General features: G+C 35.8%; 1 protein-coding gene across 2 annotated transcripts in view; it reads right to left on the bottom strand.

Moving 5' to 3' along the window:
• Window positions 1–1,217: 1,217 nt before the first annotated feature.
• Window positions 1,218–27,231, bottom strand: part of sntb1 (syntrophin, basic 1) — a 45,806-nt gene continuing 19,792 nt past the window's right edge. Inside the window, exons 5-8 of one of the 2 annotated variants that reach the window (XM_087813187.1) lie at window positions 21,391–21,527; window positions 20,096–20,292; window positions 9,453–9,676; window positions 1,218–4,273 (exon numbers count right to left, since the gene is read on the bottom strand). In XM_087813187.1, the coding sequence (XP_087669313.1) occupies window positions 4,181–4,273; window positions 9,453–9,676; window positions 20,096–20,292; window positions 21,391–21,527 (651 nt within the window). In that variant the 3' untranslated portion in view covers window positions 1,218–4,180. The remainder of the gene's footprint in view (window positions 4,274–9,452; window positions 9,677–20,095; window positions 20,293–21,390; window positions 21,528–27,231) is intronic. The other variant, XM_087813188.1, reaches the window with a different exon arrangement.

Genomic DNA, 27,231 nt, shown 5'->3' with positions numbered 1-27,231 from the left:
AATTATCCACAGCAAATACAGCAATTTTTCATAAACAATAATTGAAATAAAATAAGAACAAGAAAAAAGAGAAATAAAGAGAATATACAGTAATAATAATCAGTGAGTCACAGTGTCTGGAGACGCTGAGGCTCATCATCCCAGAGCTCGACAAACAACGTCAGGAGTTAACGTTGTTTCCCGAGCGACGACTCAATTCTCACGAGGTTTACGAGTCGCGACAGGAAGTCCTTCGGCGCCGATGTTTGACTCGCTCTCGTATCGACCGCCAACACTTTTTCATTTGAATCCTCCTGCAACGATCTCGCTCCGACTTCAGCTTTTCTTGTTGCAATTTAGGAGGAATTGAAGGTTTTATTTACTCTGTCGTCTCAACTTCCAAAACAAACTTTCCACACTCGCTTCCTGACTCAAGGTTGGGTCGCAGGGGCAGCACTTGAAGCCAAGAGGCCCAGACTTTCCTTTCAAAAAGTTGGCTTTTCAAGCTTCTCTCCAGGAACACGAAGAAACAAAAATATTTGGAATATATCCTGGGTGTGCCCCGGGGCCTCCCCCCAGTTGGACATATTCATGCTCCTGTGAACAAACGTGGTTGTGCAACGTTGTAGTGCATTATGGGACTTACATGAATGGTGGGTAGAGGCGTGTGTGATAAGTATAACTATACAGTGACAAATATACGATATATTGTGATAGTGTAGTAACAAGGATGTATTTGTAGTATTAATCGAGTATTTGACTCTGGCGTTGTGATAGTGTAGTAACAAGGATGTATTTGTAGTATTGTCGAGTACTTGACTCTGGTGTTGTGATAGTGTAGTAACAAGTATATATGTGTAGTATTATCCAGTACTTGACTCTGATGCCGTGATAGTGTAGTAACAAGTATATAAAAGCTGCTGGAAGCGACTGTATCCTCTCGCCCTCAGTCATCGCCATGATGTCAGTGTTCCTTTAGCTGCGGAGGATGTACTGACTGCTGCCATCTAGCGGCCGGTAGTTTAATTTCAACACAATGTTAATTGTAAAAAAAACAAAGAAACATGAAATAACGATGACGAAAGTGATTTGTGCGTCGAAATAAATCACATTTATAAACAGTAACAACATCGTAAGCGTGCTGGGATAACAAAGCTATTTCAGTGAAGTGTGTGTGTGTGTGTGTGTGTGTGTGTGTGCGCTCGACGACAACAGAAAAGGTGAAATCGACACACGTGATTGAAACTAGGATTTATTGTCAGTCGTCTGAAGGCACGAGGAAGACCAGTGTGCTCACCTTTGACTGTGTACAAACACACAAGTGTAGAAAATATAGACATGTTAACACTTTGACAGATGACACACTCTTGTACCTTCATAGTTTTCATGATCAACCGCGGTCTGTTCGTCAATGTTGTGTAATTACATGTCAATTAATCTTTAGGGAAAGAAAATGAAAGGAGAACAGAATTAAAAAATAGGTGAAACAATAATGATCGTCGACGGTTATTTTTGATGCTACATAGAGCAAATAAAATTATCTTCTTTTGAACTCCTCTTTTTTTTTAATAAGAAACGACTTTCAAAAGTAAGAGCTTTAGATGATGTTGCTATCGTTTGAAAAATTTAAAAAATCTGCATTTATGTATTAGTTTGGTGTTTAGATTTGTTTTTAAATGCTGGCATTAGCATGTGTTAGCATGTAGATGATGTTGCTAACATTTAAAACATTAAGAAATCTGAACTCATGTATTAGTTTCGTGTTTAGATTTTTTTTTTTAAATGCTAGGATTAGCATTTGTTAGCATGTAGCAGTAGATAGCACATATTTACTGTATGTAGCACCATGAGGCTCACACCTTCTTTGCATTCAAGCCCACAACCTTCAACGCAACTATTTCTAGCTTGAAAGCTAACTGGTCATATTAGCGCTATTAGCACTTTTGACCGAAAAAGTGCCCAAATGTATGTAATGCATATTGTAAACCAAATTAATGATAAAATATATTTTCTTTTTATAATTGATACAGATGTTAGCATTGATTAGCATTGTAGCCCTCGTAGGCTAGTTAGCTTCCTGTCAACGATTTTATCCAGTAAGCAGAACTAGCATTGACAGCACTAGTTTTATTAGCAATTAAAAATGACCGGAGTTTTTATGTTTCATTCTTGATATGCTGGGTTAAGCATTTTATGAAAACATAATTTAAAAACAATAAGATAAAAAAATGATCAAATTAAATCAACAACAGCTACTGCGAATAAAGAAATAACAGCATCAAAAACAACCTTCGACTGCAGACATTAGTGTAATTAAATGCAACAAAAGGAAAATAATTAAAAAAAAAAAAACTTTGTCAGAACATCATTATTATAGTGTTTAATTAATTCTATTTTCGTACTCGCTATCTTCTCATAAAAACATAAAGTGATGAACGAGCCACAAGTGCAAACGCAGATCATTCGTTTCTTTCTTTAAAAAAATAAATCGGCAGTTTTTCCGACTGTGCCACGTTTTGATACAAACGCTTTTATTTTGCTAAATAAAAAGAGTTAAAGTGACATGTTTGACAGAATAAATAATGATGCATGTTTGCCAACTGGAGCCGAAGATCAGCAAAGTTCAGCCTCCGTCGATCGATGGATATTGATCGCTGTCGCACCTGTCCGTCAAACACTTCAAATCCATCACGGCAGTTTGATATTCCAGAGAGTTCGGCACGTTTTTCTTGCGAGCGCTGAAGTAGCCGACGTGTCAAAGTGTTGAGTCCGAAGCGACTTCACGCTTCGAGGGATTCGTAAGCGAGAAAGATCGTTCGAATTGTAGGAAAACGTTTGTACCCTCTTGTGTTTTTTATCTTGATTGGGTTCGGCTACAAAATTGAAGTGAGAAGTCAGTGAACAGTTCTTTAACATAACTGGGCTAGCTTAGTGTTGCTAAGCTATCTTAGCATCACAGGTGTTACCTTAGCAATACAAAGCTACCTTGAAGTTATCTTAATTTTAAAAAATCAATGCAACCTTTAAGTCACTCGTCTGTTTTAGCATCACAAAACCGACAGCATTAGCTTAGCAATGCTAGGCTACTTAAGAAGATTTAGACTAGCATTACTAATCAGCATCTTGGCATCAATACGCTACCTTGCTTTTACTAGGCTATTGAATTTTTTCATGATATTTCAGGGTTACTAGTATATTTTGGAGGTACTAAGAGTTCCCAAAATTGCTAACATACTTTAGCATTACTCACCCAGCGTAGCTAAGGATCGCCAAGCTAGCCCAGCGTTAGTAACCTTGCCCTTAGTACTGGTAAGATATCGTAGCATTGATAAGGTATTAATGTGTAGATGTATCGTTGCTTTGCTAAGCTAACTTAGCATTTATACGTTTGTATACATGTCGAGGGCTAAAGGTTTGAGCAAAGGCTAGCAGAAGCCGCTGGTAGCTGTTGGTTAATCATATGGAACAGTTGATCCAGTTTCAACAATTAAAAGTGGGATTGATTGGAAGACATGTTGGTCCCGAGAGACACTAGCGTTCGGTCGGACTTTTCAAAGCCAGACTCGTCTAATTGACGTTCTATGGATCTTTTTTTCCCTGAAACTTCTAATTAGCGCTCGCTCGTCGTTTTTTCCGACGTCCGTTTCCACATCGTTTCAAAGTGGAATGAAAGCACAAATAAGTCTGGAGAATTCTGACTGAAGGACTTTATGAAAGACCTATTCAAAAAAAACAACAAAACAACTTCCTGTTTCCATCGCAACGTCCCATTTTCAGAGCGAATCCCTTCACGTCCAACAGCTTTCAGTCCGAGTCCTAGAAACGTCCGAGTCGAATGAGTCTATAAATAGTGGTAATAATTATTGTTTTTCCGTCTATAAACCGTGAACATTTTTTCAGTGTAATCGTCCAGTGGAAAGAAGAAAAAACAAAATCAAGAATGAAACTAACAAAATATAAATTAAATATTTCTCCCGGGAGAATCTGTACTTTAATATAGTTTCTGATTGTAATTGACATTTTTCTAGCTTTTTAATTGTAGTAAAAAATATCCTAAAATAGCCTCGGATCAGTCAAAAATACCTCTGGGTTCTTCTTGCGCTTCTATGGATTCGGGATGATTTAAAAAAAGAAAGAACCTCCAGGAAAAGCCGCTACATTCACTGGTGTCCGAGGAGGAGGACGAGTCCCTGCGGAGCCGTCAGGCCACCAGACCCAGACGCGAGATCTTCGCCGACAGGAACGTGTGGAGGATGAAGACGATGGGCTTCGGGCAGGAGTGGAGGTCCAGCTGCTGGAGACACAGGGTCGCGGTGAGAGAGTTTGTTTTACACTTTAAATAAAGTTTGATGCAAGATGTTTGAATCGAGGACGTTAAGACCTGATGTTGCAGAAAGATTCGTGTCCGAAGAATTTCAGAGACATCGGAATATTTTGAATGTTTTCAGGGTCTACTACGCACTTAAATGTATTTTATTAATATATATATATATATATAACATGGTTTCTTTATAACTGGTTAAAACCTATGGAAGTATTTCAAGAATATTGAATAAAGATTTAACATTTCAAATGTTAAAATGTTCTATTTTTGAAAAGTTGTTGTTTTTTAAAATCATTACATTTTTTCTATAGTGAAAAGTTGAGTCTGTGTTTCTTTGAATTATTAAAGAAAGAAAATCTGTATATAAAATAAATATATAGTAATAAAAATAATATTTTTTAATTTGTTGTCTTTTAATTCAATATAAAAATGTTTGTATTATCGTCTCACCAGACCAAACCAACAGAGCACCGAGACACTTGATTGAACTCTCAGCCAATCACGCGACACGCAGATGATCATGTGACGACATAGAATCGTCTTGTCTGGTGATTTTATATTGAATTTAAAAGGCTACGGATTAAAAATGATTTAATATAGAAAAGGTATTTTTGAGTGATTTGAATTAGAATAACAAACTCTATGTATAAATTATTATGTTTTATTAAAAAAAATTGGCTTTACAATGCAACCTTTGTCACTCGTCTGCTTTAGCATCACAAAACCAACAGCATTAGCTTAGCAATGCTAGGCTACTTAAGAATAGTTAGCCTAGCATTGCTGATCACCATCTTTGCATCAATACGATACCTTGCTTTTACTAGGCTATTGAATGTTTTCATGATATTACAGGGTTACTAGTACATTTTGGAGGTACTAAGAGATCCCAAAATTGCTAAGCTACTTTAGCATTACTTACCCAGCGTAGCTAGTGATAACCAAGCTAGCCCAGCGTTAGTAACCTTGTCTTAAGTACTGGCAAGATATCGTAGCATTGATAAGGTATTAATGTTTAGATGTATCGTTGCTTTGCTAAGCTAACTTAGCATTTCTACGTTTGTATGTATGTCGCGGGCTAAAGGTTTGAGCAAAGGCTAGCAAAAGCCGCTAGTAGCTGTTGGTTAATCATGTGGAACGTTTGATCCATTTTCAACAATTAAAAGTGGGATTGATTGGAAGACATGTTGGTCCCGAGAGACGCTAGCGTTCGGTCGGACTTTTCAAAGCCAGACTCGTCTAATTGACGTTCTATGGATCTTTTTTTCCCTGAAACTTCTAATTACTATTCAACATACAAATAAATAAATTCAATAATTCAATGAAAACAAATGTAACTTTGATTATTTAGAAATACTTGAAGTTAATCCATTGAATACATTGATTTTATTGAATTTAAAAATTAATTAAATGCTTGACAAAACATTTCAACAAAAGTTTGAACAATTTAAACGTAACCTGTAAATGAAAGTATTAAATATTCCGATGACACTGAAATACTAACATAAAAAACTTCACATTTCTCTTCTCCTGGAACTTTAGTTTTTTTCAGTGTATCTGGTGCTTCAGGGGAAATACATCTCCGTCTATGAGTACTTCTGTGATTTGTGTGTAATGCTCATAAAAACATCAATTACCAGTAAATAATCTACTTATGTTCTACACACGCCAACACTTCACTTCAGCAGACGTGTGTAACCGCTCGACAAACGTCCGATTGTTTGTCGTAAACAAGAATCTCTATTAAAGCCCAAACAAAGCTCCGAGTTAAATATAGACTCTTCGTCTTGCTGCCAATAAGCGAGCGACCAGTCACTCTTAAATGTTTCTGCTAATGAGCCGCCGGCGACGTCCGCAGCTTCCTCTGGGAGTCGCGTCTGCGTCCAAACACAGAATCAAAAAACAAAAAAATCCCAAATCATCTCTGGAGCTCGGAAGGATTTTTCAATCGTCGTTGCTTAACTCGTCGATAAACCCTGGTGTTTCATGGCTTATTTCTGATCCGTTGCTTTCTTTCCACCGAGTGCCTCTGATAACAAACGACACCTGGAACCAGAAGCGACGCAGGAGTCTGAAGGAGCAGGAAGTGTAATTTTCTCTGCTCTCACACTTGGACCGAACCTGTCGGATCAGAACCGGCTTCAATTCATATGTTGCTATTGTTCCATCTATATATGGAGCTCAGAACACAAGTGTTTCTGCAGCTGAACTGAGACCGGACATGATCTTCAGACTGACGGCTTCAATATGAAGGAAAACTATTCAACTGTGAGGTAACGAGGCAAAAAAACATGGGAAATATAAGTGGTAATCATTATGGATGTAAGAAAATATCCATAAAAAGATTTATTTTTCACTTTACTGTATGGATTTTAAGGTTTACAGAATATTTTTGAAGTTTCTAAAATAAAGTCATTTATAATTAACAAGCGTTTTTTCAATTTTGTTTTGCAATTACACTTTTAAAGTAACAATGAAATCCCGCGACATTCTGGCGATGACTGGGGACGAGAGGATACAGTGACTCCAGCAGCTTTTAAAGCTGATGTTTAGACATATTTTGGTTTGAAAACCAATGAAAGCAGTTACGACTTCGTCAAGAGTCATGTGGTCTGTAAATACTACAACACCAGAGTCAAGTACTGGACAATACTACACATATATCCTTGTTATTGCAGTATCACTATATATATTGTATTGTTGCCCCTGTATTATGATATGTATAGTATCACTAGATTCTTGCCAGTAAAAATCATAGTATTGATACAATAACAAATTAAAATTGATCCTGGCGATGACTGAGGACGAGAGGATACAGTGACTGCAGCAGCTTTTAAAGCTGATGTTTGGAAATATTTTGGTTTGAAAATGAAGGCAGTTACGACTTCGTCAAGAGTCATGTGGTCTGTAAATACTACAACACCAGAGTCAAGTACTGGACAATACTACACATATATCCTTGTTACTACACTATCACAACACCAGAGTCAAGTACTGGACAATACTACACATATATCCTTGTTACTACACTATCACAACACCAGAGTCAAGTACTGGACAATACTACACATATATCCTTGTTACTACACTATCACAACACCAGAGTCAAGTACTGGACAATACTACACATATATCCTACATGTTACTATAGTATCACAGTATATCGTATCGTTGTGTATCATATCGCCAGATTCTTGAGAATACACACCTATGGTAATTATACCATGATAATATAAGAATAAGTTAAAATAGTTTATTTTATTGTATATTACTCCATTTTAATTAAATAAAGATAAATTAAGAATGATGGACATGATTCTTTCTTTCTTTTGTGGGACGAGTAATACTCACAATACAGACGAATACAAATTAAATTAAATCCTTTAAGAGTTAAACTAAACACAGTTTTTTTCAGCTGTAAATAAATATTTCTGGATGATTCGTTTTGAAATTAAACTTATTATTCAGGAGTCCAGAGTCAAACAAATATATTTCTGACTCTGATACTGACTTTCCTCTGAGATCTTTATCTTCTATTGTTTTTTTATGCATCTCCCTGAGATGTTTCCTCCGCACTTTGACCATCTTTTGAGATGTTTTTTTGTGACCTGAGGTCAAGTTAATGACGACCTTGAGAATCCTAGTTATTTCTGAGGTCAAACACAACATATCCAGCAACCGACTGTACATTTAAGCAAAACAAGAAAACTGTGTGTGATTCTTTCTTAAAGTGAGTGCAGCCCTGAGGACCAATTATACTCTCCTGCTGATGGATTCAACTGCAGAGCTGGAGGTCGACTCATTAGCTGCTACAGTACTTCAAGTTTTTCATTGTTTTTTACATCGAGGAATGGAATAAACTTTTTATTACTACATAAAGAATATGGTCCCTTTGTAACTGAAGATTGTGAGACGCTTCCATTTGTTTTAGTCAATGTTTTAAGTTTCAAATTCCATATTGTTGTATTTAAAATGTTCTTTTTAATGAAATGTTGTTGTGTTTTTAAGCATTGAATCATTACTTTTTGAATAATTGAATTAAATAATCATTTTATTGGAAGTTTGATTTAAAAAAAAAAAAAAAATCTGAATATTTTTTAAATAGATGTTTGAAGAGTTTGAACCAATCATTCAAAAAGGCTTTTTTTTATAATTCGTAAACTTTTAAATTGAAAAAACATGAACATTTTATGTTTATTGAAATCACGTGAATAATTACTTTTTTGAAAAATCTATTAATAATTTAAATAAAAAGATCTGAATTTTTTTTTTTTTAAATCGTATACTTTTTCATTCAATATAAACATGTTGGTACGATAGAGCTAACATTTATATTTTATTTACACATAGTTTGATATAAAATATTATTATTATTATTATTACTCTCTTTTTGATTCAAATATATATAAAAAGATCCCATGATAATACAATATAATAGTTAAAAATGTATTTTCATTGAAATGTTATCGTGTTCTTAAGCATTTATTTATTACTTTTTAATAATATAATTAAATAATGTATGTATTGAATGGTTAATTAATTTTTTTAAATAATTGAAATAAATAAAATCAGAACATTTTTTTTTCAAATTGATGTTTAAACAAGGTTTGAAATTATTTCTTATTATATATTTTCTAAATTACAGGTTTTTAATCTTGTTTTAATCTAAGGTTTGTAAACTTTTAAATTCAATATAAACATTTTGGTGTGATAGCGCCAACATAAATCATTTAGTTTGATATGAAATACTATTATTATATATATTTTTTTAATTCAATTGTAGAAAAAAAAGGGAAATTCAACTATCATAATAAATCAAATGCTTTAAATAAACAACAATTTTATAATAAAATAATGAAATAAATAATAATAATCATAATAAGAATCAAAATGTCAACATTTTAAATGTTAAATTCCACTGTTCAATATTGCGATGCCACTGATATACTTCCAAAAAAAACCTATAAAAAAAAGAAATAAAATATTTTGTACCTTTTTATTGCAACAAAAGTATTATTAAGTGATATTTATTCATCTTTGCATGTATATAATGTGAAATTGAATCTAAAACTATTTAAAATGAACAAATGAAAGTTTCAAAATATGAGGAAAACCATCATATATTTCTACTGAAAAGCAGGAAAACACTCACAATCTCTCCCTCCTTCCCTCCGAAGTCCAGGAACAGCATCCGGATGCCGTCGTCCGAGGACATCTTTAGTTTCTCGTAGGGGTGAGACAGGAGCACTTTGGGTTTGGTGGGCGTGACGGCGACGCTGTCGTCCTCGGCGTCCTCGCGCCTCGGGTCGGTCAACACGGAGAAGCCTTGTTCGTAGTGGATCACCAGCCGGCACTCCTGACCCTGGTACAGGCAGCCTGCGGGACACGTCCAATTACATTAAACCTCTGGCAGATGGTGTTTTTCAACTTCAGCGTCTCCTTGAATCTCAACAAGACCTTTACAATAAAAACACAAAGTCGGTTTGAGTCGGTGATGGCAAAAAAATGGAGAAGTATATTAAAGAGAAAAACAGGATTTCAAAGTTTTTACGACCTGAAAATAAGGATTTGTGATAATAAAAGATTAACAACATCATCATCTGAGGTTTTATGCGCAACATTTTTATGGCTCAGTAAAAAGTATTTGGACTCAAAACAGCTTTGAGTTTGAACATCATTATGGAAGTACATCAGAATATTGAATTTAACATTTACAATATTGAAACTTCAATGTTTTTTCTTTTTTTAAGCAATTTTTTAATCAATTAAATTCAACATTTTTATGGCTCAGTAAAAAGTATTTGGACTCGAAACAGCTTCGAGTTTGAACATCATTATGGAAGTACATCAGAATATTGAATTTAACGTTTACAATATTGAAACTTCAATGTTTTTTCTTTTTTTAAGCAATTTTTTAATCAATTAAATTGAACATTTTTTATATTGAAAGGTTGAATTTGTTGAAAATGATCATGAAATCCAATTGTTTATGCATAAAAAGGTAGATTTGGTTTTAATATATTTAACTTAAACATTTCTACATTGCATTTCAATTTTATTTATTTATTTTGTAATTACAATATCAAACTCTCTATGGAATAAAAAAATATATATTTAAAGAATATACTGATTTTAAAATTCAATTATTAAAAACACAACAGAATTAATACAAAAAAAATATTAAATCTTATTTAATAAAAGTAAAATAATCAAATAAATGTGATGCTTAATTGTTAATGAGAATATTGTGTATGTTGTGCATTGTTATGTTCTGATTGTATTTGGGTTAAATATTGTTTTAAATTATATTATTATTGTCCTTAACTTTATTTAATTGTTAAGGAGTCACTTATGGTCACTTATAGTGTGTTTTTCTTCTTTTGTGTCATTTTTTTGCTACTTTTTTTTGAGGGAGGGAAGAATGTTTGTGTTAAAGGGAAAATGGGGAAAAATGTCATTTGTATTTGATGAAAAAGGGTTTTTATGTACATTTTAATAAATACATTTATAATAATAAATAATAATTTAAACAATAACAGTTTAAGTTGATTAATTCCATGACAATAATCAATAAAATAGAAAAACGTGAAATAAAAAACAAGCTGCACAGCAGTAGACAAAAGCATTACCATAAATTCAAAAGGAAAGTTAATGACTATAAAGAGTTCTATTTATTTAAGATCGCAGCAGGTTTTCATAATAAACTGAAGTAAACTCGATGCAGGAGTGTTTTAACTCACAGTAATGGATGTGTACTGTCGGGTAAAACTTTTAAAATGCTTCACAGACACAAATACTGTGGGCGACGTCTCCTTACAGTCGCATCATCCTATATGTTCCTGAAATAATTGTCTCTCGGCGCCGCAGGTGGTCGAGCTAAAGGCACATTTACAGGCAGCGGGAGATAAGAATTCCTCGACTCCACGTGAATTTAAATAACTACTTAAAATAAAAGATTTGTTTATGTTTTTATATTTTAATGTATGGCTTAAAGGACAATGAGGGTAATTGAGTATTCGTTGTATTTCTGAGCTCGAACTAAAACAAACAATTGAAGTAAACTTTAAACTATTGTGACTTGAACCAACCTAACTATACCATTAACTAAAAAAGATTAGTTAAGCAACAATAATACACATCTTGTTTATCATTTTTGTGTGACTTTTTTGGCACCTAAGTACATCAACAATCACAATCTTTAAAATGTTTTTTTTTTTTTTTTAAGTAGCATTTCAGAGCGTAAAGCACTTATATAATTACATTGTGATAAATACTGATCTCTGTTTTTCATTCAGTAAGACTAAATAAATAAAAAACCCTTAACATGACAGCTGATAAGCTAACAGGCAGTTTAGCGTTAGCTTTAAAACGCTATTTTTAGTTATTATTGGTGTTTTGTTTTCAATAATATAAATTAAAATATAGTAAAACAAATCCCTCATCTCATCTCTTATGTACACTCAGACAAATGAAACAGCTTAGCATTAGCTTTAAAATGCTTCAACACTAACACAAAATTAACAAATTAAGTTCTACCTATCTCTAAACACATATATCTATATATCTATATATGCATCTATATAAATATTTTAAAAAGATGTCAGATAATATGGTAATGCACGGCTTAGCATTAGCTTAAAAATGCTAAACAGAGCTAAAATCTATGTTAAGCTTTTCCTCTCTCTTTGCGCTTGATGGATCTACTGACTCCTTTAAGAAACATCTTAAGACGTTTCTATTTGTTCAGGCTTTTCCTTGATTTTCTGGAACTCCTGTGTTGTTCTCAGTATTATCTTGACCTTTAAAGTATATACTTTTTTGAGTATTGTTTTGATTGTTAAAGCGCTTTGTGACCCTGGTCTGGAAAAGCGCTATATAAATAAATATTACTTACTTACTTGCTTACTAAAACCAATCAAAATAAATATTTTTAAATAGTATGGTATAAAATGCCCCCTTAGTAGGACTAAACATATTTATATATATATATTAAAAAGAATGTCAGCTAATATGCTAATAGATTAGCATTAGCTATAAAATGCTAAACGATATTTTTAAATTTCAACACTAAAACAAAATTAACAAATTCCTTTTCTAAATTCAAATATGGTATAATAGTTTTTAAATAGAATGGTATAAAACCAAACATATATATATTTTATAAAGAATGTCAGCTAATATTCTAATGGATTAGCATTAACTTTTAAATGCTAAAGAGAAACTCTATGTTAGGCATTTCTATACTAAAACTTTGTTTTCTAAATGCACTTTTCACATTAAAGTGTATTATAAAACACCCCTGAGTATATTTCTACTCTCATGTTCACTGACTTGCATGAGAAAAAATAGAAATACCAAGTGCTAACTGCTAACACACGTAGCAACACATTATCCAAACTTCTCTGAGATGAGCCTTAAACTTTAGCATTTATGCACATCATCTTTCTTTGAAAATAAAGACAAATGTCAATCAGGATGAACCTGAAAGACAAGTACATACATTTATAGATAATGCTGCTCGTCACTTCTGACAGCTTCATCACATCAAACCATCTCACGCGTCAATCATCCGAGGCTCCGAGTAACTCTCGCCCGAGTCGCTTTAGTTGAAGTTTGGAACGAACCACGAATACACGGGAGGAAGAATCTCCCGACGCCGTTCGACCGCTCGACTTATTTATCGACTTAAACTGGAGAGACACGACCGCCATTATTTCAAGTGGCACTAATGTGGAACAAACAACCAGCTGTCACTTAACGTCATCGTACTGTAATAACTGCACTTCATTGGAGGAAGAACGGGAGGTTAAGAGTTTGTTTCCGGTAATAACTTGTTATTAAAATGCAATATCATGGTTCGAATCCAAGTCGCAGAGAAAGTTGAATGTCTGCAGCAACAGGTGATTTCTGGGAGCAGGAAAACCACACATTTATTATTTATTCAAACAAGAAAACAGCAGTCAATGTCACTTTGACAGCAATTCTAACACTCACCACTGGGTGTCGCTGCACATTAAACTCTAAAGTCCATTAACCGGTTTAATTTGGATTAATTGATTCACCTTGTTTGACTTTGTGACAAGAAAAAAAATGTATGTCGTGACTTGATTGATTAATTTACTTCTATTCAAATGTGTTCTTCTGCAGATGATGTACTTCTAGTTTTGTAAAAAATACTTGTATCTTTGTTGGGTGACTTTAAAGTAGTGTTTTTAAAATAATAGTTTTATATTTACAAATTAACTTTCCTTAAGTGGTGACTTATGTTACAGTTATTTGTGTGGAATTTAATTTAATTTTAACATTGGCATGATGTCAAAATGTACTTTTAAATATAATTCTCTTTTAACTATAAATACTTAAGTAGTAAAAAGTTAAAAAATGCAAAAATACCCATAAAAAAACAACATATCTTTCGTTTAAATTTAACTTTTTTAATCAAACAGAATAACGTGAAATCTAACATAAAATAAAATGTATTCTTGACTGCTGAAATCAATAAATACAACTTAATAATATAATCAATTAAATACATGAAAATATTTATGTAACTACATATAGTTTATGTAATATACGTTCTTATGATTTTTATTGTAACATTTTTAAATGGTGAACATTCTTCGTTATAAATATATTATTTCTATTAAATAACTACAATAAGACTAAGGTAGGTATTTATAATGTATGTATTTAATTATACAGTCGGACGGACGGACAGACAGAAAGAGAGAGAGAGAGACATAGAGAGAGAGAGAGAGACATAGATAGAGAGAGAGAGACATAAAGAGAGAGAGAGAAAGAAAGAGAGAGGGAGACATAGATAGAGAGAGAGAGACATAAAGAGAGAGAGAGAGAAAGAAAGAGAGAGACAGAAAGAGAGAGAGAGACATAGAGAGAAAGAGAGACATAGAGAGAGAGAGACATAGATAGAGAGAAAGAGAGACATAGATAGAGAGAAAAAGAGAGAGAGAGCCATAAAGAGAGACAGACAGACAGAAAGAGAGAGAGAGAGAGAGAAAGAGAGACATAGAGAGAGATACATAGATAGATAGAAAGAAAGAGAGACATAGATAGAGAGAGAGACAGAAAGAGTGAGAGACAGAAAGAGAGAGAGAGACAGACAGAAAGAAAGAGAGAGAGAGAGACAGAAAGAGAGCGAGACATAGAGAGAGAGAGACATAGATAGAGAGAAAGAGAGACATAGATAGAGAGAAAAAGAGAGACAGACAGACAGAAAAAGAGAGACAGACAGAAAGAGAGAGAGAGAGAGAGACAAAAAGAGAGACATAGAGAGAGAGAGACATAGATAGAGAGAAAAAGAGAGAGAGAGACAGAAAGAGTGAGAGAGAGAGAGAGAGAGACAGACAGAAAGAAAGAGAGAGAGAGAGAAAGAGAGAGAGATGGAGAGATGGATAGACTTGAAATATAATAATATAAAGACATTTATTTATTTCAAGTACTTGATTGATTAATATGTTGAGATAAAGTTGTACGAAGACAGAAGTTAAAGGAGGTAAAGAAGCTTCTCCAGATGCAGCCACAGTTCCAGGCTGACGGTGATGGAGGGAGCAGTGATGGAGAGAGACGGGAGAGAGAGAAAAACACTGATGGGAGGCGAAGAAACATAAGCCGACGGGGACTCATCAACGCTGTCACCACTGCGACACCTGTAACCCCTCGAAGCTTTAAACGGGACTAAAAACTCCTTCCTGCGCCTCATTAGCAGCAGGTAAGATCCCCGGCGCTCCCTAAAGTGCTCCCCCTGGTGATAAATGGAAAGCGTTACAGAAGGTTAACCGTGTCAATTTGCTGCCATCGCTGTGACAAAATGGCTTTTTTTTAAAAGAGCAGGCGAAGTCATTAGTGTGTTTACCTGCTTATCACCGACACGACCTCCACGACAATCACTGCACCTTTGACGACGTCAGGAGACTCTCAACGACTGTCAGTACTTAAGAAAGTTTGTTGCTTACAGCACGTTTACTTTTACTAAGTTTGAGTCATATGAACAAACATATATATGTTGTATGTATACATACTGTATATATATATATATATATATATATATATATATATATATATATATATATATATATATATATATATATATACATATATATATATATATATATATATATATATATCTACATATATATATATATATATATATATATATATATATACAGTATGTATACATACATATGTTTGTATATGAAAAGGTAGGTAACTTAATCTATATATACGTATATATCTATATATATATACAGTAAGTATACATACATATGTATGTATATGAAAAGCCTCCTCAATTTAATGAACAATGAAATCCCTCATAATCCCGCCGATGACTGAGGACGAGAGGATACAGTGACTCCAGCACTGATGTTTGGACATATTTTGGTTTGAAAACAAATGAAAGCAGTTACTATTTCGTCAAGAGTCATGTGGTCTGTAAATACTACAACACCAGAGTCAAGTACTGGACAATACTACACATATATACTTGTTACTACAGTATCACAACACCAGAGTCAAGTACTGGACAATACTACACATATATACTTGTTACTACAGTATCACAACACCAGAGTCAAGTACTGGACAATACTACACATATATACTTGTTACTACAGTATCACAACACAAGAGTCAATTACTTGACAATACTACACATATATACTTGTTACTACACTATCACAACACCAGAGTCAAGTACTGGACAATACTACACAGATATCCTTGTTACTACACTATCACAACACCAGAGTCAAGTACTCAACAATACTACACATATATCCTTGTTACTACACTATCACAACACCAGAGTCAAGTACTGGACAATACTACACATATATACTTGTTACTACAGTATCACAACACTAGAGTCAAGTACTGGACAATACTACACATATATACTTGTTACTACACTATCACAACACCAGAGTCAAATACTCAACAATACTACACATATATACTTGTTATTACACTATCACTATATATCATAGCGTTGCACCCGGATCGTGATACACCTTGTATTGGCATCATAATAAGCCAACCTGATATACTGTATGTATGTCTTTCATCAAAAAACTAGAAACAAGCAACCTTCTCCATCACCATGGTTACGCTATCAAGCTCAGGTGAAGTGAAAGGTCTAACCTTGTCTAATAAGTAACTCAGGATTGTTCACAACTCTACGAGAGATCGAGACTCAATCAGTTTTTTTTGGAGTGTCCCTGTGAAGGAACCAGCGACTGATTAGAATTTCACAGCGATGGAGATAAGATGGTGCAGCGATCACTACATGCAAGTCTTTCTTATGAACACTGGTTTGTCGGAGCTCGGACGACGACACATGTTCCTCAAGTTTACATCCGTGTGACGAACAAGCAGCGTGTGACGACGGAGTGTAAATATTAAAATGTCTAAACAAGTACAAGGAGGAAGTTTCTGTGTCTCTGATATGGTTTCAATGAAAAATGTAGAAATAAATAAATGAAGACAATTAACAAAATCAATTAAAAACATCTACAAAAGAAATCAATGCACAAACGATGATAAATACTGTATTTTCCGCACTATAAGGGGCACTTAAAAGCCATTAATTTTCTCAAAAAGACAGTGCGCCTCATAATCCGGAGCGCCTTATATATTATATACTGTATGTACAGTAAAAGTACAGTATGTAAGAATACATACATGTATATGAATAAAGATGTTTAAAATAAAGTGAACACAGCTAATAAAATGATGCAATATTAGCGAAAAGTAAGATGTTTACAATAAAACATGAGAAAATGCCTTCTTTTAAAGTTGTAAATGGTCAAATAAATGAATACATTTAAATTAAAGCAATATTTGATAGAGAGAGAGAGAGAGAGATGGATGGATAGAGAGAGCGAGAGAGAGATGGATGATAGAGAGATGGATGGACGGATGGATAGAGCGAGAGAGAGAGAGAGAGATGGATGGATAGAGAGAGAGATAGAGAGAGAGAGGGACAGACTAACAGATAGAGAGAGATAGAGATGGATGGATGGATAGAGAGAGAGAGAGAGAGGTGGATGGATGGATGGATGGATGGATGGATGGATGGATGGATGGATGGATGGATGGATGGATGGATGGATGGATGGATGGATGGATGGATGGATGGGTGGATGGATGGATGGATGGATGGATGGATGGATGGATGGATGGATGGATGGATGGATGGATGGATGGATGGATGGATGGATGGATGGATGGATGGATGGATGGATGGATGGATGGATGGATGGATGGATGGACAGAAAGAGAGAGGGATAGAGAGAGAGAGAGGGACAGACGGACAGATAGATAGATAGAGAGATGGATTGATAGATAGAGAGATGGATGGATGGATAGAGAGAGAGAGAGAGAGAGAGAGAGAGATGGACGGATAGAGAGATGGATGGGTGGATAGAGAGAGAGAGAGAGAGAAAGATGGACGGATAGAGAGATGATGGATGGATGGATAGATAGATAGAGACAGACAGACGGACGGACAGACAGACGGACAGACAGACAGACGGACAAACAGACGGACAGACGGACAGACGGACAGACGGACAGACGGACAGACGGACAGACGGACAGACGGACAGAGCAATAAGTATATTTTCTATTTTACGTATTGGGGCTTTAATATATAAAATGACAAAAAGTGTAAAGAATAAAATAACAAATAAAGTCCCTTATAGTCCCTTTTTTTAAGTTCAGCTATATTTTCTGAACTTTCCCCAGCTACCCAGGGCGAGAGGCGGAGCACACTCAGGTGATCAGAATCTTACAGCTTTGCTTCACTGTCCAGAGATGGTCCAGGAGCTCTCACTGACATTTAGGTTCCAAACCTTCAGTGTAAAGTGTTTGTGGTTTCACTTCATTACTATAATGTCCAGGATACCAACACGCCTGGTCTCCTGGTGTGATTACGAACATCATCCAGAATCATCTGAGCCTGAGAGCGACGCTGTTCCCTGAGCTTTTATAATCAAGGGGTGTTGCCAGTTCTATTTCTGATTACTCCAGTCCCTCTCCAGCGCCTCTTATCTGGCCCGGGTTATTACCCTGCTCTGGTCCTCTCGCTCAGGAGAGCGACGGCAGCCACGAACGAGCGCTCTGATCACCATCGCTCAGCGACTACAGCAGGTGAAATGAGGCTGAAATTGTTTATAATTCTCCTCCTCGTGTCCCGACGAGCAGATTACAGCAGTCGAGGACAAACATGCAGCTTTTTATTCACCGTCGGCATCAGACGTTGTGTTTTTGAAAAATGTGAGCGACTTCTTCCACAGGATGTAGATGATGTTTGGAAGTTTATTGTTTAATTCTGGATTCAAATTAACCATTTCAAGTAATGAAAATGTTTTTTCAAGCATTTCATTTTTTTTATTCAATGATTTCTATGAAACGCTCCAATTGAACAATTGAAGTCATTACTTTGTACATTGAAAAGTTGAATTATTATTATTTTTTAATTCAATTTCTTTTTAAAGGATTCTTTTTACACATAGAGTTTGTGGTGACATTATTATACCAGAGTCTAAAGACTCTGAATTAAATAATGTTGAATTTATTTATTATTGACATATTTTTGATCAAACTTTATGTGTGAAAAAATGTTGTTTATTTTGAAGGTATTGAAAAAAATATTATCATTAACAGAAACCCAAAAGATTAAGCCTTTTAAGATACAAATGATTAGATTTAATTATTCAATAAAAACAAATTAATCATTATGATGTAGAATTATTGAATTAAATTATTCAATATAAAATATAATAAAAAAAAACAATTATTTAATTAAAACAAATATAACCTTATAATGAAAAAACATTTAAAAATACAATAATTTTATTTAATTATCCATTTAAAACAAATCAAACCTAATAATATAGAATCATTGAATGAAATGATATAATATCTATAAAAAGAAATTCTAAACACAATTAATTATTTAATTAAAAAAAAAAAAAAAAAATATCTCAATATACTTATTGAATTAAAAAAAAAAAAATTCAATAAAAAAGTGTTCAATGAGAGTTCAATGCTTTAAAAACAACATTTCAATAAATCCCAAGGTGACCCAGAGGCCTATGCACAAATGTGTTTGTTGTATCCCTTGTGTTGTCTCTTGTCCACCATTGCCTATGTATTTATGGAAGCCAGGGATACAACACAAGTGATACCACCAACACATTTGTTTCCGGGGCCTTCGGGTCACCGTGACCCAGAGACGAACAAGCGTTAACATGTGTAAATGTTAAATTCAATCAGTGAATATTCTTATGTCGCTCATATACGTCTCATCTCTGAGGTTTTATCACGATTTAACAGCTCGTAGGATATTTACGGTAATGAGCGACCGAGAACTTTGGGGTCAGACCCAGATTCCAGAAGGATGTGTTTCGGCTCTCAGATGGTTTTGAAGCTGAACTCGGGCGTTGTGTGTTTTTTTCAGAGGAGAGGCCCGGGGGAGACGAACTGTTCCCAGGACATTTGGAACAGAGGGGGAGAGAGAACGAGGGTGAGAGGGGGGAGTGAAGCGATGGAATTCCCTGAGCTGCAGATACACAATGCCAAACATGGTGCTCGCACACGCGCTGACACAGATGTATTGAAGATATATATCTCCATATTCAGCCATTGTTTAGCCCAGATCGTACAGCTGTGATCGTCCTCCTCACACTAGATAAGATGATGACGCCCCGCAGCTCGTGAAAACGTTCTGATAAACACAATGATTTCTAACACAAAGAGAGGTGCAGGACTCACTGGTGGTGACCTCCTTGATCATCTCCGCAGACGTGTTGCAGCCGTTGACGATCTGTCGGGTCCACATGGACAGGTCCTTGGAGGTCTCGGCCCGGAACAGGTGGGTCTCGATGCCGAGCCGCGTGCCCGTCCTGGTGGCGAAGAAGAGCTCGGTGCCCGAGTGAGGCGACCCCCGGTCCGGCCCGGACTGAACCAATCTACGTGGAAAATGACATTTGTGTCACGGTTGAACTGTGTATGGAAAGTGTATCAGTGGCATCAGAATATTGAATAGTTTAACATTTTAAATGTTTTTGTTGTAATGTTTTTTAGTTTTAAAAGCATTATTTTTCCGCAACACATTATTTACATGATTTCTATATTTAAAGGTTTTAATAATTTGATTTAATATTCTAAAAATAAAAAAAACACATACTTTCTTTACTTGTTTTATTTTGATTTTCCAATTATTCAAATATATTTTTTCTAAAATTCAATATTTTTTTCAATTCAATATAAAAAATTATTTTGAAATATTTAAATCATAATATCAAACTCTATTTGCCAAAAAAAATCATTCACTTTAAAAAATATTGGTTGTTTTTTACCCATTATTGAACCCACAAACTAATTTAACCTTTCATGTACAAAGTATTGAATTAGGTTTTTTCAATAAAAACAATTCCACCTTTCAATGTATAAATATAGTATTTCAATATTTTAAATAAAGACAAATTGAACCTTTCAAAATACAATTTATTCAATTTAGGTATTTTCCAACTTTAAGTTTAATCATTAAATATTCTGATGATATACTTCAATAAATATGCAACTGGACCTCAACGTTCTAAGGAACATCTACCCCACCTTCAATATCACCAGCATGACAAGTTTTAACCGTTGTGTTATCCCGGGGTCACTGTGACCCGAAAGCCTGGAAACAAACGTGTACAAGGGATACCAAAAACCCATTAGTTTTCGGACCTTCGGGTCACCTTGACCTAGAGACCAAACAAGGGATACCACAAACCCATTTGTTTTTGGACCCTCGGGTCACCTTGACCCAGAGACCACACGAGACATACCAAAAACACATTTGTTTTCGGACCTTCGGGTCACTTTGACCCATAGACAACACAAGAGATACCACAAACACATTTGTATTCGGAACCTTCGGGTCACCTTGACCCAGAGACCACACAAGGGATACCACAAACCCCTGAGATAACACGAGTTCTAAACCATCCACGTCCTAAACCTCAGTCTAAGAAAGCTCTGGTTCATGTTCCTGCACACGCGTGTGGGTTCAAACATACCGTGTTGCTAGAAGAGGATATATGTGCGCCGGGCTCTGCCACGCCTCCTTCCCTCGAGGCAGGCTGTCGTACAGCAGCAGGTCCTTCTCGGTCACCAGAACCAGCACCGGTCGCCAGCTCTCCTTCTCCGTCTCCGTCTGCAAACAGACACCATGTCAATACATGGATCATCATTCTTCATCTCCGCACTGACAGCACCACCTGATTTCCTGCCCGACGAGCAGAGACGATGACACGCTGAAGGACGCAGACGTCGCTCCATGACAGATTTACATTTTTGAAGATATACGACTTGACTTTGTGTTTTTTTTCTTTTTTTATTATTTAATATTGACACAGGAAATTACTGTCCGTTGAGGAGAATATTGAAGTGTATCAGTGCCGTCAGAATATCCAGTGGTTGACTATAACATTTTTTATGTTGTAACAAGGGCTGCACGATGTATCGGAAAAATATCAATATCGTGATATCGGCACATGCGCTATGCATCGAAAACATGTGATAATTTATAATTGTTTTATTGTATAAATCAAGCATTTCTTAAATGCGCACTTCGATCAATCAGTGTCACGTTCTGTAAAGTTATCAGTTTGTACTTCTATGTCTCGTTGTCGTTTACGTCTCCGTCTGTCTGTGAACTGTGCGGCGCAGCTTTCTAGGCTTGGTTGCTATGGCGACGCGTCGACTCAGTATATACACGGAAGTAATACTAACTTATGATCTAGTCAAACACTAGTGATCCAGTCACTCGTCTCTTTCAACCTCCTTCGTTAAAGAAACATATTGTTCGTACTTTTCATCTCGTCTCAGTTGTTTTCTTATAAGATCGCGAACTTCCAAACAAACGTAAACCTGTTTGTCTTCGCCGTATGCTAACGAGCTAAGTTGTTAGCATCAGGTCATTTATAAAGTGTTATGTGTGCGTGTACAAGGAGGTGGATTTATTATGGATTTGGTGATATCGCGACGCGCCGGCGGCTCCTCTCTGATGTCGCTTGGTTTCGCGGGAAACCGATGCAAGTCCCGCGAAACTGATCGTTATAAGTGATATTTTTCTACGATCACCGAAGCACGGAAATAAACGAAAGGGGAATATCGCAGCATTTTCCTTCTCTAAACCCCAGGACCTTCCCTTAATTTTTTTTTTAGGTGAGAGAAAAAAATGGCGCATTAATATCGATATCGCAATCCAAGACACCAATATCAAATATCGCACTTATTTCCAATATCGTGCAGCTCTATTATTATTTATTGTATAAATCAAGCGCTTCTGAAATGTTCACTTCGACCAATCAGGCGCGACTTCACCTCCAGAAGTTTTCTGACGACTCGGCCATTGTGGGCTGCGTGTCTGGGGGGGGCGAGCTGGAGTATAGGTCAGTCATCAAGGACTTTGTTGACTGGTGTGAGAGCAACTACCTTTGCTTAAACACCGGTAAGACAAGGGAGATGGTGATTGACTTCAGGAAAAAGTCCCCACCATATCAACCGGTGAGCATCCAGGGTTCGGACATTGAGCTGGTGGACAGCTTCAAATACCTGGGTGTTCACCTCAACAATAAACTGAACTGGTCCACACACATCAACGCCGTGTACAAGAAGGGCCGAAGTCGCCTCCACCTCCTGGGGAGACTGAGGTCCTTCGGAGTGTGCAGACCACTTTTAAGGACCTTTTATGACTCCGTGGTAGCCTCTGCTATCCACTACGCTGTGGTCTGCTGGGGAGCAGGCAGCACGGACCGGGACAGGAAGAGACTGAACAGGCTGGTCACGAGGGCCGGCTCTGTCCTGGGCCGCTCGCTGGACTCGGTGGAGGAGGTGGGAGAGAGGAGGACACTCTCCAGACTCTCCTCCATCAGGGACAACGCTCTCCACCCACTGCACCTGACCGTGGAGGAGCTGGCCAGCTCCTTCAGTGGCAGGCTCAGGCACCCCCAGTGTAGGACGGAGCGTTATAGAAGGTCCTTCATCCCAACTGGTGTCAGGATATTTAACTCTCTACTTTAAATATCCTGATGCTAATCCGTAGCGTGTTTTTCTTCTTGTGTGCTTTTTATTTTATTTTTTTTCCGTTTTTTATTTCTATTTTATTTTATTTTTTATTCTATTTTATTTTGTTAATAGCGTCAATTTCTAATTTTGTAAATAATTTGTATATTTTTAAGATCGTTTTTATTTTATTTTGTATTATCTCTTGTACTATTTCTTTCTCCTTGCACTTTATTTTCTTCCAACTGCGCTGTTGTGAAAGTGTGTTTCCCCTCTGGGGATGAATAAAGCCTTTCTATTCTATTCTATTTAAATGCATGTGGTCCCCTGAGCCTTAGCTTCACATTAGCCTCAGCACAGGTTGTGTGTAGTAGTTGTGGGGGCGACATAGCTCAGATGGTAGAGTGGTTGCCTGCAGTCCAAAAGGTTGCAGGTTCAATCCCAGCTCCAGACAAGCTTGTGTCGTTGTGTCCCTGAGCAAGACACTTCACCCTGATTGCTCCTGATGGTGAACTTGGCGCAAGTGTGCAGCCTACTCCCATCAGTATGTGTGAATGGTTGAATTTCCCCTCGCGGGACTAATAAGGGATTCTAAAAAAAAAAAAAAAAAAGTGGCGGGAAATGCCGATGAAAGCTGCGAAAAAGCTTAAACCAAGAAGACACGGTTTCCTCAGGGATTCGGAAATATTTAGGTTTCAACACAGACGACGGATCCTAAAAACATGTTCTTGGCAATTCTTGGGGAAAAACGGTGGCGATAACGGTGGCAATGCTACGAATCTACACAACAGCCGTTACATCGCAAAAATGCACTCTTAACATAACATTTAAAACGTTTAATTCAACTATTTCTAATGACTGATATACTTCCATAGAACTTTAGAAAGTGTCGTGTTAAAAGCAGATCGACTAGTGATGTCTGTTAGACAGGTGTACTCGCAGGACCGTCGACCCTGTTCTGCTCTGAACCTCTCAAACATGCTCCAGTGATCGTGATGCACGACAGGTACAGCTGGACAGAAACATGAGGCAGCGTCGGTTCAGCCATTGTCCACTTCCTTCTGCCCGTCGACTGACAAAAGTGCTTTCGATCGATTCATCTTCATGTGTAGAACTATGATAGTATCTCATTGACATCAGAATATTGATTTAATTTAACGTTTCAAATGTTTAACAGAATGTTTTCTGCTGAATCCTTTGTTTTAAAGAATAAATATAAAATTAAAACATTTTCTCAATAAATTTGTATTTTTGTATACAATTCGTAGTCATTTAAATGCGATACAAAATGTAGGAATAATAGTTCCCCCCAGACTTAGGCTGCACGATATATGGAAAAAATATCGATATTGTGATATTGGCACGTGTGATATGCATATCGCAAACATGTGCGATAATTTACTATATATATTTTTTATTGTATAAATCAAGCACTTCTTATTACTTCGACCAATCAGTGTCACGTTCTGTAAAGTTGTCAATTTGTACTTCTATGTCTTGTTGTTGTTTACGTCTCTGTCCGTCTGTGAGCTGTGCTGCACAGCTTGCTAGGCTCGGTTGCTATGGCGACGCGGACCTCCTCTAGAGTACTAGTGCCTGCGCGCGGTTGTGTGCACACTGCTACATTTTTAGGTGAAAAAAAAAAACGCATTAATATCGATATCGCACTTCAAGGCGCAAATATCGAATATCGACCATAAAAAAAGAGAACCGAGCTTCTCGTTCACCGTGATACTATTATCACAACATTCTTATATTGAATTCGAAAGGCTATAAATTAAAAAAAAAATTCAACTAAGTAAATATATTTTTGGAATTAGAATATCGAACTCAATGTGCAAAAAAAAAAGAAGCATTTATTTGGAAAATACGCTTTTTTTTCTTTAAAAAAAGAAAGAAATTAAATCGATAAAACAAATTCAACCTTTCAATATAGAAATTATCCAAATTAATGTATCAATAAAATAATTAAATGGTAAAAGAAAAAAAATTTTTTATTCAATACAAAAAAGTTGGTATAATGTTGCCACAAGACATTAGCAACAGAGTACCAAACTACTTGATCATCTGCTTCTGCGTCATGGCATGATTGGCTGAAAGTTCGATCAAGTAGCTCGGTACTCTGTTGGTAATGTCTGGTGACACTATTATACCAACAATTAATTTTAAAGCTTTTTTTTTTTTAAAGATTAAATTTTGGACATTTATTTCAAATTCACACAAAGCAGAGACATTTAAAGTTGGAAATGAAACAAATCAAAGGTCAATACACATAAAAATATGATGTGTTTCAGGAAGTTGCAAAAACAGCCTTTTCACTCGATGAACAACGAGAAGCTCGACAAAAGGCAAATTGGTTCCCGTTTGCAAAAAAAACACAAAACATTTAATGACTCCATGAAGTACACAGATTATAATTTGTGTTTTTCACAAAGAAAATGTTTAGGAGTAAGTGAGTAAAGCAACACAAAAGAATAAAGACCTACTGAGTCGAAACCTGGACCTGATTTAAAGGCCAAAATTATCTCTGATTACTAATATTATTTGATTGTTGATTGTTAATACGCATACAATTTGCTTGGTTTTGTCCTCCTGCCCCCCCACAGGGACCCCCCATCCCCGTATGATTCATTTCCGAACTCGCGCAAATCTTCAAACTCGACACACGCAGCATTTTTCCTCATTGTACGACGCTCATTATGAGAGTTTATCTGCAGCTCGGTTAAGGCTTAAGCTCACCTTTTGAAGTTCTGCAGCAGCCAATCGTGACGTGGGATTTGCGGGGTCAAGGGTCGGCTGTTTACCATAACGAGGGGTTTGTTGCCGAGGAAGACTTTTGTGCTGCGATCAAATACTCGCTAATGCTTAATAAGACACGTATGAGTGCACGTGTGGAGATATGTTTGTGCAGGTACGCTGCTGCCGATTTGGAAGACACACAAGAGTGTGAACACTCACACACACACACACACTCACACACACACACACACACACACACACACACACACACACACACACACACACGATTCTATATTTAGATTCTTTTAACAAAACACTACTATATGATTTATTGCGGAAAGATTACTACTAGCAATCCTCCACTTTTGACAGTATAATGTAGTACAGTACAGTATTTACCAATTTTTTTTGCTAATAAAGATGCTATATTTTGTATAACATATATATCTTTTTATTTTATTATTATATATTATATATATTATGATTAACTTTAGGCAAATCAGTTTTATTCATTCATTTTTCATTTTTATTCAATTATTTTTTCAATTTTATTCAATTTTTTATTTATTTTTATTCAATAATTTTTATTTTTCATTCACTTAGTTTTCATTTTTATTTTCTTTTTAATTCACTTGTTTTTCATTTTTATTCACTTATTTTTCATTTTTATTCACTTATTTTCTTTTTCATTCTCTTGACCTTTTAATTTTTTGATTGTTTAAGCACTTTGTGAACCTGGTCTTGAAAAGTTCTCTATAAATGATAATTAAAAGAAAAGTTTTTTTTTTCTTCAGAAATTCGAATCACATTTGGGATGTTGCAGAATGTAGTACCTCAGAATTCCGCCAGAGGCAGTGCAAGATAATCCACAGACAGTGAAGGTGGGTTTTACACATGATTACACAAAATCTCCCAAAATCCTTTTTTGTCGATTTTTTTTTAGATGTTCGAGAACCAACAACGCAATCATACTTATATCTAAGTAGGGACGGCAAATTTTCGACCATAATCTCCTGGAGTGTATTCTGAGAACGCACACACAGACCCACAAATGCCGATAATAAGTGACGAAAACCTCTTAAAATGTGAGAAACCGAATCCACTTAGACACT

This window comes from Callionymus lyra, chromosome 17, assembly GCF_982586985.1.
Source record: "Callionymus lyra chromosome 17, fCalLyr1.hap1.1, whole genome shotgun sequence".
Classification (NCBI taxonomy): domain Eukaryota; kingdom Metazoa; phylum Chordata; class Actinopteri; order Syngnathiformes; family Callionymidae; genus Callionymus; species Callionymus lyra.
The sequence above is the reverse complement of the archived record's forward strand: the minus strand, read 5'-3'. Positions and strand labels throughout refer to the sequence as shown.